This window comes from Gymnodraco acuticeps, unplaced genomic scaffold (assembly GCF_902827175.1).
Source record: "Gymnodraco acuticeps unplaced genomic scaffold, fGymAcu1.1, whole genome shotgun sequence".
Classification (NCBI taxonomy): domain Eukaryota; kingdom Metazoa; phylum Chordata; class Actinopteri; order Perciformes; family Bathydraconidae; genus Gymnodraco; species Gymnodraco acuticeps.
In genome coordinates, this window is record NW_022990023.1 from 564847 (window position 1) to 583773 (window position 18927).

Consider the following 18927-nt stretch of genomic DNA (forward strand, 5'->3'; position numbering starts at 1 on the left):
TGAAATGTTAGAGCAGGCGGACCATACAGTGCATCCGGAAAGTATTCATACCCCTTCACTTTTTCCACATTTTGTTATGTTACAGCTGTATTTCAAAATTAATTAAATTAATTAGTTTTCTCATCATTCGAGACACAATACCCCATAATGACAAAGTGAAAAAAGTTTTAAAATAATTGTTGCAAATGAATTAAAAATAAAAAACTCAAATATCACAAACACAAGTATTCACACCCTTTGCTCGTTATACATTGTTGAAGCACCTTTGGCAGCAATTACGGCCTCAAGTCTTCTTGAGTATGATGCTACAAGCTTGGCACACCTTCCTTTGGGCAGTTTCTCCCATTCTTCTTTGCAGATCGTCTCAAGCTCCATCAGCTTGGATGGGGAGCGTCGGTGCACAGCCATTTTCAGATCTCTCCAGAGATATTCAATCCGGTTCAAGTCTGGGCTCTGGCTGAGGCACTCGAGGACATTCACAGACTTGTCCCGACGCCACTCCTTTGTTATCTTGGCTGCGTGCTTAGGGTCGTTGTCCTGTTGAAAGGTGAACCTTCGCCCCAGTCTGAGGTCCAGAGCGCTCTGGAGCAGGTTTTCATCAAGGATCTCCCTGTACATTGCTGCATTCATCGTTCCCTTGATCCTGACTAGTCTCCCAGTTCCTGCCGCTGAAAAATATCCCCACAGCATGATGCTGCCACCACCATGCTTCACTGTAGGGATGGTATTGGCCAGGTCTGGTTTCCTCCAGACATGATGCTTGGCATTCAGGCCAAAGAGATTCATTTTGGTTTCATCAGACAAGACAATTTGTTTTTCTCATGGTCTGAGAGTCCTCTAGGTGCTCCATGTGGGCTTTCATGTGCCTTTTACTGAGGAGTGGCTTCCTTCTGGCCACTCTACCATAAAGGCCTGATTGGTGGAGTGCTGCAGAGATGGTTGTCCTTCTGGAAGGTTCTCTCATCTCCACAGAGGAACACTGGAGCTCTGTCAGAGTGACCATCGGGTTCTTGGTCACCTCTCTGACTAAGGTCCTTCTCCCCCGATGCTCACTTTGGTTTGGGCAGCAAGCTCTAGGAAGAGCCCTGGTGGTTTCAAACATTTTCCATTTGCAAATGATGGAGACCACTGTGCTCCTTGGGACCTTCAGTGCTGCAGACATTTATCTGTGCCTTGATACAATCCTGTCTCTGAGGTCTACAGTCAATTCCTTGAACCTCATGACTTGGTTTGTGCTCTGATATGCACTGTCAACTGTGGGACCTTATAGAGACAGGTGTGTTCCTTTCCAAGTCATGTCCAATCTATTTAATTGACCACAGGTGGACTCCAAACAAGTTATAGAAACATATCAAGGATGATCAGTGGAAACGGGATGCACTTGAGCTCAATTTTCAGTGTCATAGCAAAGGGTGTGAATACTTATGTGATATTTCATTTGATTATTTTTAACACGTTTGCAAAAAATTCATTTAAAACGTTTTCACTATGTGTGGAATATTGCCGCGGCGAGGGTTCGAATCCAACCTTAAGTGTTTGTTGAATGTCCTCCTTTCCCACGTACCGTTCCATCTGACCTCTATCTATAATAAATACATAAAGGCAAAAAAAAGTGTTAAAAAAATAATAGTAAGATGTGCATTTTAGGGGCATCTTTATATTATAATATGTGCTTATTTATTTCAGTTGTGGATACAAAATTAATATTGTTTTTGCTTTGTGAAAATTAGTAAATAATCTGTACAAAAACAATATTAAGGCCTCATTGAGATTTTGAGATTACTCACACGCCCCAACAGCCCTCAGAGGAGCTTCATGGTAGACTGACCCCTGCCAACAGAGAGGTTGGCAACAACAGGGACCAGTGCATGCTGGGAACTGGCACGGACCTAAGTGTGGACAAAATGAGGGGGGAAAATGCAGGATTTGTTTGTAATATTTGTGGATGTTGACACCACTCATCCCTATTCGCACACAGTAACAGGGAATTTCTAACATTTATATTTGCATAAAAAGATCATTTAAAGATATACTTATTACATTTGATAGATAGATACATACTTTAGAAATGATTTAGTCAATGTTTTCATCAATTGTTACATGAAAGGCCACCCTTGCTCCAGCTGTAAAAGGGCAAGTATGCCTGTACATATCCTTTGTATTAAGAATAAAAAAAACATGTTTCCTTTACCTTAAAGTTTATGCAGGGGAGATAGAAAAGTGCTAACTGAAAGGGATTTATTTTAATTCGATATGTAAGGAATAATTAAAACTGCTGTTGCTGCGTAACATTTCAAATTGCACATAGGACTACAGATACATGTTGAATGCCAGAACACCTCGTATAAAGCTTTTAAGATTCACACATTTCCCATCAAAGCTCTAAAGCCTTATCCATCTCTTCAGATATACACCTAGGTGTTAAAATGTTTCAGCATTTACAACTTGGCAAAGAAAAAGGCTTTTATGCATAACATACTGAAAAAAGATTAAACTCCAGGGCTCAATATGACCTATATAAGTGGGGAAGAGTAGTGAAAATGTAACATTGATTGGACTCTCATTTCTTTCCCAGGGCCTAAAAGTGGGAGACAAGATGGCGACTTGTCTGAAGCTTCCTTTAACTCCCCTCAGGGCGTGGCCATTAAAGGGGACACTTTATACGTGGCCGACACTGAAAACCACCTGATCAGAAAGGTAGCACTCCAAACTACCTCTTTAAATAACCATTTATTCATAAATTCAACATCACTTGATGTTAACACCTTTGTCTGTGTTGCAGATTGACCTGTTGGAGGGAAGAGTCAGCACTCTTGCTGGAGTGGGTGCTCAAGGCACAGACAAAGAGGGGGGGGGGCTGGGAGCCCACCAGCCCATCAGCTCTCCCTGGGATGTGACCCTCGGGACCGCCGGTGAGTCTCGTGGTCAGACTTGATGCGAAACATTTCCAGCATCTCATTATCTTCCCCTCCGTGCATGCTTTTGCTCTCATGTCGTTCTTGACTTTCTTCATGCCGCAAAACAATCAATAATCCTTTATAGCAAGAGAAAGGTCAAGCTGACCCTTCTGTCTCGCATATCTTTGGGGGTTAACATTTGGCAGGTGACAGTTTACTAAGATTTAAGTAACGGGAAAGGATGCGTCTATTACAAACAGGAAGTGACCATATCTCACACAAAAGATTGGGGTGTCAATTCACACCTTTGGAGGGATAGTTTACATAAAGTGCATACAAATCAAAAGCGTATGAATAACAATATGTTTTAAGTAAAACAAAATGACATTGTATAAATATTATATATGATCCACCTTCAGTAAAGCTATTCTGATTGATGTGGAGGCTTCAATCGGTTACAAAGATCCAGCCTGTATAAAATGGGCCCTTCGTAATTTATTGATACTTATCAGTGCATAAATTGTTTAGGGAGAATCGAAAAGGCAAGTTAAGTTATTAGAATAACTTTTTAATCAATAGAATCTCATTTATGAGGGATACTCTGTAAACCTTTTTGTAAAATCTATATAGATGGTTTGACTGACTCATTTTGAGGAGAGAAACCAATAATAAGTTGAAACTATGCAAGTCGGAAACAACTTTAAAGTAGCTGACAATTTATTTCCTATTGTCATGAAGTCCTCTAGCTCCGGAATCCGGTTCGTTTCAAGCACCAACAAATTGTCCGGGCCAGAGCAAAAGCACCGCATACGTCACGCTTACGTCGAGGCGGGGGCTGAGACATGATCAACTCCTGAACAACAACAAAAAGCCCGCGTTTTATCCAGTTTGTACCTTTATATATACAGTCTATGGTTTGTACACAACGATGGAGAAACTTAACAAGAGTTTCAGAGTTTCTGCCATAGACTGTATATAGGTTTCTGCTCATGGTGAAGCAACGTGTCTGCGTGTTAAGGTGGAACCTGAGCATTCACGTTGATCACCTCTCATTATAAATCTATAAAACTATAAATATTCAACTTTACTTCACGTGTTCATTTGAGAACAGCTGTTACATACCTGGGTGAAGGTTACTTACAGTTCATTTAAATGAAAGATACAACGTTACTCCACACTCATGGTTCAGTCCACCTTAAGAAATAAGACCGACCTCGGAAGCAGTTGCGTAGTTGCAGTTGCGTTTTAAAAAAACCTTTATTGACACGAGTACACTTTTTTATAAGAATATAGTCTAAACCACAGAAATGACTCCGGAAAAGCTGCAGATAGAGCCATAAGAAATGAATGCAACTGATTTCATCCGCGCGGTTTGGCTTTATGAAGCAGGCACGCAAACGGTTACGTCATGACCATAGACTGTGGTCATGACGCAAACGATGACGCAATGACGCATTACCAGTCGGACTCTGGGCGGTGTGAAAAGAGCCAGAGCTAAACCGAAGAACCGGTTCTGAACCTGAAAAGCTCTAACACGGAGCTTGAACCGGAGTTCAGTATAAGAGCTCCACTTCTTCAGAAACCTAAGCTCAGTCCCTAAATGCCTTTATTATTTTTGCCTTGGGCGTTCAGAGTTTGTTCCTACTTAATCATTTTGTGTTTTGTTTCATCAAAGCAGAAGCTTTTGAATCTCTCAGACCTTTTGTCTGTGAATGAAAGTGCATGTCTTGTGTTGCCTTCAGGGCTAATCAGTCAGCAAAGAACTGACAGACCAGCAGACTTCCAACACACACAAGCACAAGCTAGAATAATTTGGAAATGTTGAGAAAGTTATTATGCACAACTTAAGCTTTATTTATATTTGAGTCATTAAGTTTAATCGTATTCCAAAATTTGAATAAACTTCCTTGCACCCTTTACTTTGTGAGCACACCACACCCTCTGTTATTTAGGTATTTATTTGTTAAAAATGCAGTTTAAATTGTAACAAATCAAGACTTCTATAACAATTAACAGAAAAAAAAGCTTTCAATTGGAGAAAGTAAAAATTCTAAGGGATTTAAACTGACATTTACTTAAACATGATAATCATCTGCACATCTTACAACTTTCTAGCCTCAGGTTAATATTTGTTAACCATTAGGTGTCTTCTCTAAGTCTGTGGTGTTGTATCAGCTGACAGTTGTAGTTCAATGTAAGCATGTCCAGACTTTGTGTACTTTCCTAAATCAAACAAAAGATGAACGTCTACAGAGTTGTTTATTCAGCCCGTGGCGTGTACTGTACATTTCGTAAGTACGCTCTTTCAAATATTTATCATAGTCCTTTGAATTTAAAGCCGTAATTCTAGATATTTTATAGCCAATTATATTCTCATTGCACTCAGACTGTAAGCCAGAGGTAATCAGTCATGGTCACATTGTGTGCAGCTTGATGGATGATCACCACATGGTCTGAGCGTTTGATATCGGACCTTTAACTCCACTAACACTGTCCTCTGAGAGTCAGTCCAAACCCTCATTGCATATTCATGATTTATTCGCCATGTGTATGGATAAATAAATCAACCAAATCAAGAGGACCCTACACCTTCTGAATCGGAGTGCTACACTAACATTGATGATGTGTTTTTGTGTGTATGTGTAGGCGGATCTGAGGATAACGTGCTGTGGATAGCGATGGCAGGGACCCACCAGATCTGGGCTTTGTTCCTGGATGATGGGAAACTGCCAAAAGGAAGGTGAGAGACTGGTGCATGACCATCATGGCCGCCTGGCAGCAGCCACTAATAAATATCCTCTCAGAATAGCAAACAACATTCATTCAAAAGATTAAATGAACTCCATATATATCCGGCAATCAGAAACAGGTTTATTGCCAAGTAGTTTCACAGTTAGGAGGAATGTCCCTTGGTGTATATGGTGCTTACATAAATAAAATCAAAGATGATACATTGTAAGGAAAGCGATTTAAAAAAAAAAAAACGATTATAACAATAAGATATAGAGAAATATTTACATTTACAAAAAAAGATACGCACAGTATAATATGACCAAATAGATTCAAGGCTTTTATTGTCATTTGTTCATAGCTACAGTGTAGTTATGTCAATCAAAATCTTAGGTCACAGACTCCTCCAACAGTGCAACACAATAAACCGCTAAAATAGTGCAAGTAAATACAAAGCATCTATATACAAGTAATTGGAATATGTATATAATTGTTGAGTTGCAAACAGATGAATACTCGTATAAATTGTTATATTATTGGACTATTGTTTATGTTTTTTGTCTTATTTCTGTTCAGATTTTATGTAAAGCATCTTTGAGCATTAGGAAAAGCGCTATACAAATCCCATGTATTATTAAATAAAATGGAATACAAATTAAATATGTGCAGTAGTGTTAAAAGTGGAAGGCTGTGCAGATATTAAAAGAGGTAGCTTTGTAAAATGTATTGAGGTGTTTTGTCATTCTCTTCCATTTTTACGTTGTTAAAAGTGAGTCCAAGGTGGGGACGTGCGTCCGGTGGGCCGGCAGCGGCAGCGAGGAGAACCGGAACAACGCATACCCGCACAAGGCCGGCTTCGCCCAACCTTCAGGCCTGGCTGCGGCCCCCGAGGAGCCCTGGAGCTGCCTGTACGTGGCCGACAGTGAGAGCTCCTCCATCCGCACGCTGGCCCTGAAGGACGGAGCCGTCAAGATGCTGGTCGGGGGGGAGAGGGATCCACTGGTGGGTGTCAACATGATGCTGATGATTTCTTATTTTTTATTTGCATTTGGTATTTCATTACAAGGCATACATATTCAAATTAGCACTTAAAGGTGGGGTAGGTAATTCAATTCAGAAACACTTTTTGTTATATTCCATGGAATGCTCTTAACATCCGATAGCAATGAATAAATTAAATGCTTTGACAATAAATCCATTAAAAAATGTCATCTGTGGAAGCCGTAGTACTGTAAAAAGCACGACCAATCATCTGAGCCGGCCCGGCTAAAGTAACTGGATGGCCTACCTGCCTGTCAGCCTTCCATCTCGTGCACAAACTTATCTCGTGCCCTCATTGGTCATGTGCGCGTTCGTGTATGTTGGAGGAGGGGCTCAGTAAGGAAGTAGCAGATTTTTTCCGGTTGTGTATTTTCCAATTTTAGTGCACTCGAGCTGGTTTCTCCATTCTTACCTACCCTACCTTTTTTAAATACATACATTAACTACATAACAATTGACAAATCAGGTTAAGAAAGGGAAATAAAACACATTGATATTAACTTATTAGATATACTTTACACATATTGGGTACAACATTAATACTCATGCGTACATTAATTGTCCACCTGGTCATTATACATGTTTTGTGTTCTATCATTTACCCATTTTTCCCATCTTTCATCAAAGATATGGACTTGGTTCGTAATTCTCATGGTTATCTATTCCAGCGCATTTAATTGACAACATTCTTCCATTGTGATTTAATTGAGTTATTATCTTTTAACCAATTCCTCGTGATTTGTTAAATCCTTTCTATTCTTATCACGAGGCCTTTTTTCCTACCTTATCTCTTTTCTACGAGATACCTTTTTAGTTTACATCATGACTTATATTATGGTGATTTATGAATATTACATTTATACAAACCAGCCACAGAGAACAAGGACAAAATGAATCCCAAGTGGCTGAAATGAAGTTTGCCTTTTTTGTTAATTTAATGTCCATAAATTATCTTTTACATAGTGTTTTCTTCCTATTTGTGTAAAAATGTAATTAGCTATCTAATAATATCTTCGAGGATGCCATGCACATTAGTTAAGAAATCCAAAGCAGATTGCAAGAACAGAATTACCTCTCATGCTGTACCTTTAATGACAATATGACCCTAACCTTCACAATGATAAACTACATAGACATACAGCCATAGAAACACTTTGGCAATTATGAAGCAAAAAAGGTTGCACCAAGATTTGGATCACTCCCAGGCAAGCACAAGGACTCAGGGCCATTTCTAAGAAGATAGAAAATATTGATTAAAAAACACAGCCACCCTTGTTTGTGACTGAAACAACGCCTCAAGACGATTCTTGGATTGAACTTTCAGGTCCTCACCGTTCTCCTGAAGTCACACACCGGTTTATTCTTGGAAAGACCCAAGAGCTCTGAACCTGGTGGTAACCCTGGAGACCCAGGAGTGATTAACTGGACAGTCATAAACAATAATTAACGTAGTTTGTTTACAGTTGCTCAATATAAAGTCTGGAAGGAAAAAGGTTTCTTTAAATAAGGCATGGCCTCGAGGGAGAACAAAAGTGTTTGCTCGCTTGTTCACCTGAAAACCAACTGACACATTTACAGAACCATATATATAATCCGGCAGTAAAAGTTTAACGACCAAATAAATCAAATTCATATTTAGTTTAGCAAAGTTAAAGGGGCAAAATCTATTTAACTAACATACAGGAGACATGCCATTGTAAATATGATGTAGTTACTTCCCTGGTAAAATATGAAGAATAAATGAAAAATGTGTTTTTCTTAAATGACACGACCACAGAGTGCAGGTGTTGGCTGCACTTGCTTTTGCAGCTTGGCAAGGTGTCACCAGCGTAGTTTCAGCTCACAGGAGATTTTTACACCTCAGTGCTGAGACCGGCACAATACCTGGTTTTAGATAAGTCAGTCCGATTCAGTGTTTCTGTAAAGAGCGGGCTTACATCCTTTCTTAACCCCATTCATCATCTCGACATAATGTTCGGCTCTGCAGAAGGCGAGGAGAATGTTTTTCGAAGCTGCAGCTCTTTTGTGAGAGTTAAAGTTCAGATACAATGTTCCTATTTCTGAAAAGTTCAATTTGGACTTTCAAACAGGGACAGGTTCAAAGCTTTGTTTGTGGATCAATGACAATCTGAACATCTGTTTTCCTCTGATTTCTCTTGAGAGAACTCCTCTGCTTTATACCCACCTGTGTGTGCTGCAATACAAAGCCATAATGGACCAGATGGAAGGAACATGTTTTATAATAATAGTATAGCAATCAAAATGTCTGTATGCACATTTTTGGTTTTTGATATCAGTGTTTCCTTTCATAGCCTAAGCTTTTACAATGCCTGTATTTGTATGCATTTATAAGCTCAAAGTCTCGATCAGTAGAAATCTTTGTATGAGCAACGTGTTGTGTTTCCGTGCTTATCAAGCAGTACTTTTCCCAGTTTTTCTGTCTCAATTTGAACACTTCCTTCACCAGCAGCTGCATCCCAAGCTGACCCAGAGGTCACAGTCCTGCTGACTTCATAACAAACACATTTCTCTTAAGATTCAGTTTTCTTTTTAGCTGCCATTGTTTTCTATCAAATCAAAACAGTAAAGGAAAATAAAACCTATCGTGAATTCTCATAAATGTTAAGAAAGCAAGTGCTCAAGAAAGTTAGGTTGCAATCTCCCTCTCAGCAGCCATTGTTGAGTGACCTCTGGGAGAGTCAGATGTTCTTCTGTTTATACAGCTGAGATCAATCAAAAGCTGTTTATTTCACAAAGTAATTCATTTATCTGTTTAGGACCTTTATCCCTGAAACAAGACAACAGGACAGTTTTCACTTAATCCGGCCATTTGTTAAAGGTGATTCTGGTATTTCTTACAAATGTGGAGTATTTACTATTTTGAATCTGTTGCTGTATGAATGATTTATAAACCTTTTTCAAATAATGAAATACTACACAATTATTTTTAAAGGTTTCGTCTTGGATTTTCAGAAGAAAGCTCTTTATCTCAACGGTTAAAAAGCTTCTTTATTCTTTTCCTAAAAGGTTTTAAATAAATTAGAAAGAACACTTTGTTCTTCGACCAATGTTGAATTTACACATACCGTCAGGTCACAAGTTACCGCTTGGGTGTTTTTTGTGTTTTCATATCTTTGTTTTGATCTCTCCTGAACCAGAACCTTTTTGCTTTCGGGGATCTAGACGGCAAAGGAGTGGACGCCAAGCTGCAGCATCCTCTCGGTGTGGCCTGGTCTCCTGAACAAAGCCTGCTCTATGTGGCCGACTCCTACAACCACAAGGTAACTGTTGCATGTCACAAGGCTGTAGTTCAAAGCTGGAGCCATGCTTTGGTTGTTGTAATGCTTTCCTTTAGGGATGTTGAATGGACAAATCTTTTCGATCCAGACAGGAAACATCAATGCATGACCTTTGGTGTCTGTGTCCTTTTGTTTAGATCAAGGTGGTGGATCCAAAGACAAAGCAGTGTAGCACGTTAGCAGGGACTGGAGAGGCTGCAGATACTGCGGGCCCCGAGTTTAACACATCCTGCTTCAATGAACCTGGAGGAATCTGCGTGGGGGACAACGGCAAAATCCTCTATGTGGCAGATACCAACAACCACCAAATCAAAGTGCTGGACCTGTCCTCCAAGACTGTTTCACTGGTGTGTATGAAAAAAAGCTCCCTTCCAGACTCAAGCTCTTTTGATTTTGTCCACATGCGTGTGATTAATCTACCCTTAAAGCTAGAGGAGTCTGGATAAAAGGTTACAGAGAAAGGGCTCCACTAGTGCCAATAACTTTCTCTTTGTTCTTTAATCGAAACATCCAAATGTCTCTTCTTCCAGTTCCCCATCTCTACAGACTGCACTGACTCAGTACCATCAAAGCCCACAAGAGCTCCTACGCTGCCGAAATCGGCCGCCAGGAAGGAAATGCCACCAGTGGTCGTGTCAGCTGGCCAGACTCTCGTCATTTCGCTCACTCTGACGCTTCCAGAAGGAACCAAAATCACCGAGGACGCCCCCAGTTGCTGGACTCTCTCAGCTGAGGGTAGGACAATCGCTGTTACTAATGTCATGCATGTCAAATGTATATTCCCGTTTAAGTACTTCTCCATTTATCCGTTAAAGGCGACTTGACCTTACTCTGTTACATTTGCTGCGCCTGTCAAATGTCCATAGTAAATGTAACACTACTCGCATTAGAAACAATGGGTTATTGATTTCATCCATATGCTGACAAAGGCACTCCTCTCAATTATCGACACAACTGTCAGCTAGTTTAAAACATCATTTCTATGAGTTGGTTAAAAAAGCTGACTCGTGAAGAAAGTGAGAAAGGGTTTTCAAAATGAATTGACTGGCTTCATACATGATCTCACGCTAAAACACTGAGGCTTTCTACGTAGAAGACATGGAAATAAAGGAGCATGAAAGCCTTGGATTATAGAGGAAGAGTATAAAGTGAAATTACAGATGAGGCTTTAGTGGTACTGTTGTAGTAACCTAGTTAGCTTGACATGCTAAAGTTTGAATATTATGTTGAGTATGTATATGAGCTTTTGGTTTTGTAAAGACACAGACAAATGAATGCAATTTATTTTGATACCAAGTCCAGGCTTTTACTGCAGCACACTGCTTCAACATGCAGAGAGACTCAAAGCCTGCTGTTCCTGGTTGCAGTTGCTAAGCTATGATTGGACGACTACTGTTCAGGGGAGGGGTTTATCAGGCAGTCAATTCATCAAAGGCAGCTGGATTTGAAAAAGACTTGCTGCAAAGGTGATATTGAGGGGCAGTGGTTTGAATTAATCAAGAAAATAACAGTAAACACCAACAAATCCCATTCCCATACTTACATTTGCTGTTTTAATGAAAGTGCGTTCGTGCAAGGCATGATTCATACATTTTTAACCCAAACTCTGCTCTAACAACCCTGTTCTGAATAGGAGCCTCTCAACCTCTCCTTCTCGGCTTTATTTTGGTCTATGATCCATGGTTCTGTCAGAAAACACTGGAAGTGAATGATGCTTAAACCCTCATGTTGTGTTCACTGTACAGAAAGTAATTCTCACTCTGCCGGCCCACGCCTGGGATTAAAAGTTCTCAGCTGGGGGATGGAGGAATATTTAGATCAGTCAGGGACTCAAAGTGAGGTTTTGCATGGCATGTGAAATGTAATATCTGATTTCTATAGCTTAAAACAATTGAAAAGGTTTTTTTTTCAACATTCAGCCAGTAGTCTAAAGCTGAAGGGATTTTTAGACATCATGTTAGTGAGCGGTGATAGCCTGTTCATTAGGTTTGAAGCGAAAAATGTTTCTGTCATTGTGAGCGTCGCAGCATGCAGTCAGCGATATCAGAGGGTTATTTTTAGAACATTTCGATAAGACGACATGCCTTGGTTCACATAATTAGCTTCCAGGCTATGTTACTCGATCCCCCCCCCCCCGCTGTCCGATTATACCCGGTCTAGACTTACGTCGATCAGATCAGAGCAGTGGCAGGAATTTTAATGGATCAAGTTGAAAGTGCACGGCGGATTTAAATTGTTTTTTAGTGGCTTTTTAGAAATAGCTACCCTGGGACCTTATGTTAGGCATCAGCTTCATTAATCACCGCTGGCATGGATTTGACGGTTTCTCTGGCATAATATTTTCTCACAGTCCGAGTTCTAGCATTCCCTTTTCAACTTTCATTCATCATTCAGTCGGCATGTCTCTTCAGATGTGTGTTCTGATGCTAAAAATAAAGCCTGTGTTTCAATAAATGTATGTCCTCTCCCTCACTGCCTCTGATTCAGTGGGGTTTTGTGAGGGCGATCTTGTAAAAATAATCCATTTGTGCTCAGTCTGGAGACTCAAGTACACAATGTGCACCTTGCCCAGTAAAATAATTATTAAATAATGTACATCCGCCCTTTAAGAACATGGCACATTGTGAAAATAAGAATCGATTTTTCGACCTTCATTGTCATTTGGTCTACCGTTTTGGTAAACACGGACATATATCATATTGCGTATTATTTAATGATATTCATGGTCCCCAGAGGATGTATCCTAATGACTGTGGTGCGCAATCAGTTTAACATCTGACTTTATCCAATACTTTTGATTTCTTCTATTGCTAATAAGTTAATATTTGCTCAAATGTTGGCATAATACCTGCTTAATATTAGCATAAAGACAACTAGCTTTAAGCTAAAGACAACTAGCCTAGTTTTGTGGGCACTTTATCCGTTACTTGATTAGCTTGATTGTTGTTGACTGTTGGTTTTGTCCCCATGAGAGCATTGGGATTACAAAAGTGTCCTTCCTGTTTTCCCAGGTAACGAGTGGCTGCTAGACGAACCTGTGGTCACCGGTGACATCATGGATCTGTCGAAGCCGCTCTCCATCTCAACCAAACTTCCAGCAGTTATAAAGGACTTGAACAGCCACCCTAACCTCACTCTGAGTGTTTGGGTGTTCTACTGTATGGAGACAGGTACAACTTGTATGATGAAAGCAGCCTGCTTCACCCAGCCCCTTCAAATAAGTGCCGATCCCAAAGAGGAGGAAATCACTGTGGCGTTGGCTCATGTTTTCTAAAACCTCTTACATGTTTTATTCACAATAGTGACAAAATCAACACTCCATGTGGTCAGTTTTCACTTCAGCTGCATCCAGCCCAACACCCTTTTGAGTTCATTGTTCTAGAAGAAAACAATGAATGTCACTTTTTAAGAGAATGTGATACAAACCTTATTTTCATCTGAATTTCAATTGAAACTACTCCGAAGCCCCCTCTAAGAAACATAATGCATCAGTGCTGTGAGTGACAGTTATTGGTAGGAATGCAAATAGTTACACCCCCAGGCATGTTATTAAGGACAGCAAATACAACTGCTGCCTAAATAATTAGGTTTGTTTATGCAAAAATTCCTACAAGGACAGGCTGTACTAGGCTACTGTAAGAAAACTGCCAACATGTTCTGTTATATAAAACACTGTTACAGGACTACATTAATGCAGAGAGTAAAATATATCCTGTGGATTTAATTTGCAACGTATTAAGAATATTTAATCAGCAGGTGGTGATGATTGTGTCAGTGGTGTCTAGACATATAAAAAGAGTAACATTTCATGATGGAGGATTCAAAATACTTCCTCACATAGCAAAGAAGAAGCCTGTAATTAGCTTGATATTTTCACCTGATCCACCAGATGCGAAATTCAAAGAGTAGACGGTTTACATTCCAAATAAATGTAAGCATAAATTCTGGCAAATACAAATTAGATGCCTTCTGTTCAAACATAAAACACAAACGTACATTCTCGCAAACATTAAAGGAGCTTTTTCTTTTAGATTCATTCATAATTCCAAAGTAGATTCTCATTCTGCTTCAAGAAAGATCTTTTGAGGGTGATGAAAGAATTACTTGCAGGGACTCAAGTAAATACCATCATTAATAATATATTAGAAACTTCAGGGTATTAAACAAGTTTCTGCTATTTCTAATTGAATAATATATTTCCATGTCTGTGTGTGGTTGCTTTAGTTTACAGTCAGTCAGCTTGATGGTGCCTTCAGGCGCTCTAATACATCTTGCGTAAACATTTGTCTACTGAATGTCACTTGTACTTTACAAAGTTCACACATATGTATGTTAAAGCTTTTTCCTATCTCCTCTCCACTGATTATACTTATTATTGCAATTATTCACAACACAAGGAGCCCTTTTGCTTAAGTTATCTAAGAAAGAAAAGTGCCTGTTTTTGATAACTGGTGAACTTATGACACCGAGTAACTGCTGCTTGTGCGCTTTGAAGGATATTGAATTAAGAAAAACATCTTAAAATCTCTCTAACAAGCATTTATCCGCTTCGTATCCCCTCCATAAAAGGGAACACAACCAGAAAGAGAAGTATGCTTTACCGTAACACACTGTGCTTCCTGTTGTGTAGCGTACAGTAACTTAATAATGTCATTTTCCCTTACTGGTTTTCTAATTTATGAGCTGTTGTCAGAAGAGGCTCTGAGAGTGCTTGGGTGAGCATTTCTGTCATCATGTCTCACAACATAATTGTCATTGTAGGAATGTTTTTATTTGGTTTGGAAGTGCCTTACAAAAAAGCTGGTTACTGAAAGGATGGTGGGAATGAGATAACCTAAACTGTATCAAAAGCAATAAAACCCACCTCTTTAATGGGAAAAGGTTTTATTCCCACCAGATATTTATTTCTAATGAACTGTGAAAGATTATAGCTCAGCTGTTCTATCCCTATGGCGTTTTTTAATAAACAACAATGAGCTTGACTAGCTGCTTGTGGGCATTGAGTGTCTTGATATTGTTTTCAAACTCTCCCTTGATTCCTTCTATTCTCTTAATGCTGCACTTTGAGAGTAAACTCATTATTTTTGCTGCAATTCCATACAAATGATTGTCATGTCAGATATTTCAAGCGTTTGAGTAATGAGTATCTGGTCACATAGCATGACAACACTGAACATTTATATTTAAAGCAGCTCTGCTATGTGAGATAGGACCAAAAGCTTCACTAATGAGCTCGGTCACTCCTAAATGGTCACAACCTCAGGAGAGAGACTTCCTGTTTACAAAATATGGTAAATACCTCACATTTGTCTCGTTTTTTTTTTCCTCCAGAAGCAGCACATTCTCCCTTAGATTAGTAATGAGTAATGCCTGCTATTACTACATATAGCTTTATTTAAACATTACAGCCTGAATGCAGGAATGTTGCGTTTTGTTTTACACTCCATTAAATACAAAATGAATTGAATGTACGGCATTTCCTCGCTAGGAATGCCAAAATACAATTACAGAAAAGAAACTAGAGTAATGTTTTTCTTTTCCAGAGACGACACACATTACCACTAGTCTGAGTCGTGCAGGGGACAAAATAAATTACGAGTGTCACCTTATATTGTGTCAGGTTCTAGTGGATTACCCACAGAACAAAAGTGTCCCAGGATAGGAGTCATCAACGATCAATCAGCACTCTTGAGGTGATGGAGGACAATACATTTCACAGATAAGGCCCACAATGTTCCTTCTATTCACAAACACGTTCAACACGTTCAACACTTTCACCAACTGTCTGTGGCACTCAGCCTAAATATTAAACCTTTCTACCAAAGATTTAAATGTATAGTAAAATGCTAATAAAATATATCATTATTCAACATGTGCTTATTGTAGTTGTTTCATATCCTTTTTACATATACATAAGGCTGTAGAACTTTACAAAAACCACACATCAATTTGACAGTGTCTGCAAAACATTAGACAGCAAACTGACATGAAGGAAAACACTGAGGTCCAAAAACGGCATCAGTTATTGTCAAACAAGTTACTATAAAACCTCAAAGACTTACATTTCTGATAAGGTAAAAATGATAACACAGCATACTGTATGTCCAACAATTCATTAGTGTTAAAGAGTCTATTATGAAGTTGTCCTGCATTTAACGCAATTTTAACAAGTCGTATGGACGAATCTGTTTTTAAACGTGATTACTTTGATAGGGTCAATCTGGCAGCGGATGAGATAATCACTTTAAAAGTCATAACAAAGACAGAGAAGCACAACAGGAGATATTATCAGGTCTCTCTCTTATTGAATCTTTTTTCTATCCATTTGCCCCCCACCCCCAACCACAGCTGCTTCCCTCGCTGTCGTTCTGGCGGCATCATTAACCCTGTGAGATTGAGCCGCCGTCTTCACTGCCAGAGGCCACACACACACATAACACACTCAATTAACATGTGGCACTGATAAAAAAAAAGGGAGATTTTCAAAGGTCATGGGTCTGCCATCAGGAGCTTTGCAAACGACGACCTATTTGGTGATATAACAGATTGATATTAATTTAAAACCCCTTAATTTAGCCATGGGGATTCTGTATCTGGGTGATCAGATAAAAGCCTCCGTCTGCACGCAGCTTCTTTTAACAGCACAAAAAATTGCTTTTAGAAAAGCTTTCCTCAGGGCATGTTATTCTTATGACACTCATATGATGCATGAAGCTGACACTGGTTAATTGTTGCTGACCTCCATGCGGTTCTTAAAAGGTGTTGTGTAAAAATAAAATAAAAATATGCTGATTTAATGTGGCCGGAGCTATGAAATGTAAGTTACAGGGTGTTTGTTTCGAAGTTAAAACCATGATGTTTGGTGAAGAGGGAAATCACAGTTTCTAAACAAGTTTTAATTGCCGAGTCATGTGTTTGCTTTTCGCTCTGGCTGAGTGGGCTCCATTAAGATCATATCTTTGTAAGAGATAAGATATTACCATATTTATAGCTTTTGTCACAAGTGATTTATGATGAATAGAGCTGCTGAAAATGTTCACCTGAATTGACCTCTGCTCAGAAACTCCAAACAGGAAGGCATCATTTCAGATGATGTAATCACCTTTGACCTTTGGCTCTGTGCAGGTGTTGAGGTCAAGCTGCTAAGTCAAGAACCTACTGTTCTACCGCTCTTTATGGTGGCATGCAAGACCTGCACAAAGATATGTGGGAGTTGGGAGCTGCTCAGTGTGTGGAGAGCACTTTGCTCAGCTTATTCTCGCAAAAGTGAGGGAGCAGTTGCACGAAAAATGTAAGTTCTGAAAAACAAATATAAATGTAGCCTCTTAAACAGACCAATACTCCTGCAAAATTGACTCTTGCCCCAAATGGAGCTAGATTGGCATGGTTGCCACGCAGTCCATATTGTACCAAAAATAACAGCCAGTTTCTGAAATGGGACTGAACTGTCCTTCCTATTTTTTAAGAACTGCATTTCTTAGAAACCCCGAGAAGTCTAATGAATAGGTATCATTCATTTAGCTTTCTCATATCTCGGTAAGAAAAGCCTGGTAGTCAAATATTTTACATAACTAAAAGCAGTAATACCACATTCTAGAAATACCCTGTTACAAGTAAAAGTCCCTCAAAGGTATACACATTAAATTAAAGTAAAATGATGTACAATTACCCATTTCCAATAATATCTGTACACCACTTCAATGTTAGAGCTGGTTAGAGTAGAGCTATAAAACACAGTTAGATACTGCTAGCTTGTAAATTCACCAATGAATTTCTATATATTACCCAAAAATAATATATCATCTATTTGTTGATAACGTTCAATATATTATTCTGATGCTCTCATGTTACCAGACATTTCTTTGTGGCTGTCACTCTGAGATGAGATTTTTGTCAGCTTGTGTCACAGCCTCTGGCTCTGGGTCGTCAGGTTCATGATATTCAGCACACACAAGGACAAGAAGCACTGTGTCGCCCATCTTTGTTTGTGGTATGTGTGTCACGAGGCGATGCAAGTTCTTCCACTTAATGGGTCATCCGTCCTTGTGTGTTGAAAGTCTTTGTCATTAAACTGTAGACTAAAGGCTGTCTTAAAAAGCAGGTAATGTGCACAATAGAGGCTGCTGTCTTTTTTAAATAATGTTCCTTCCTGCAAGAACATTCAAATGGGGGGTTACAATGGAGAGCCAGAAAGAGTTAGATCTTTAAAATTATCCAAGCAGGAGGAGCTCCATTTGGCCAAATCAGCACATTGTCAACTTTTCAATCACTTCTCTAAATCTTTCATTTTCTTTAAATAATGTCAAAAAAAAATCTGTCTCCTCTGTAGTTTCTTGTGTTGTTTTTCAGTTATTTTATCTTTGTGTTCCATCATGGTTTCAACTGTATAACATGTCTGCCTGATGTTCCTCAGCCTAAATTGCTGCTTTGTTCTGCTGGTTGTAGGATAAATCAACCTTTAACTTATCTTGTAAATATTAAACAACCTTAATATATGTTTAACACACATTTGAATTAACCTGGCCCTGCTTGTCCCCGATTGTCTTAACCCTTTGCTCATTGTTAGGGAGTTTCATACAGAGCAGATATGTGGTGGGGCCTGACCACATAACTGTGGAATGTATTCTTTGCGATAAAAATATGAAGTGAACAAGTGGAAAAACAAAATCTTGTTTGTGATGGCAAGCGATGAAACCAGTGAAATCCATGTAGTTCCATTATCCTGGTCGATTTTTAATCTCCATGTTTGGCTTGTCATGTTCCCAAAGACAGGCAGACTCTGACAAATATCAGATTCAGGATGTTGTTACAACTCTTGCCATAAATGTCCTCCTCTTCCTGAATGAAAGTGTTGCTTTTCAATGTAGTAGGCCTACATTATAAAAACATGACACAAAGGTGACGCTGAATGAATAATTGTTGAGGTTCAGGTGTTGTTTGCTCCCTCCACTTTATTGTTT

The 18927-nt window shown here is 39.2% G+C and overlaps 1 protein-coding gene across 1 annotated transcript in view; it reads left to right on the top strand.

The window, feature by feature from the left end:
* nhlrc2 (NHL repeat containing 2) overlaps positions 1–14964 on the top strand; it is a 24020-nt gene extending 9056 nt beyond the window's left edge. The window contains exons 5-12 of the mRNA XM_034214437.1: positions 2576–2697; positions 2783–2912; positions 5544–5637; positions 6398–6629; positions 9827–9949; positions 10105–10314; positions 10498–10702; positions 12979–14964. Of these exons, the coding sequence (XP_034070328.1) occupies positions 2576–2697; positions 2783–2912; positions 5544–5637; positions 6398–6629; positions 9827–9949; positions 10105–10314; positions 10498–10702; positions 12979–13241 (1379 nt within the window). The 3' untranslated portion in view covers positions 13242–14964. The remainder of the gene's footprint in view (positions 1–2575; positions 2698–2782; positions 2913–5543; positions 5638–6397; positions 6630–9826; positions 9950–10104; positions 10315–10497; positions 10703–12978) is intronic.
* The last annotated feature ends 3963 nt before the right edge of the window (positions 14965–18927 follow it).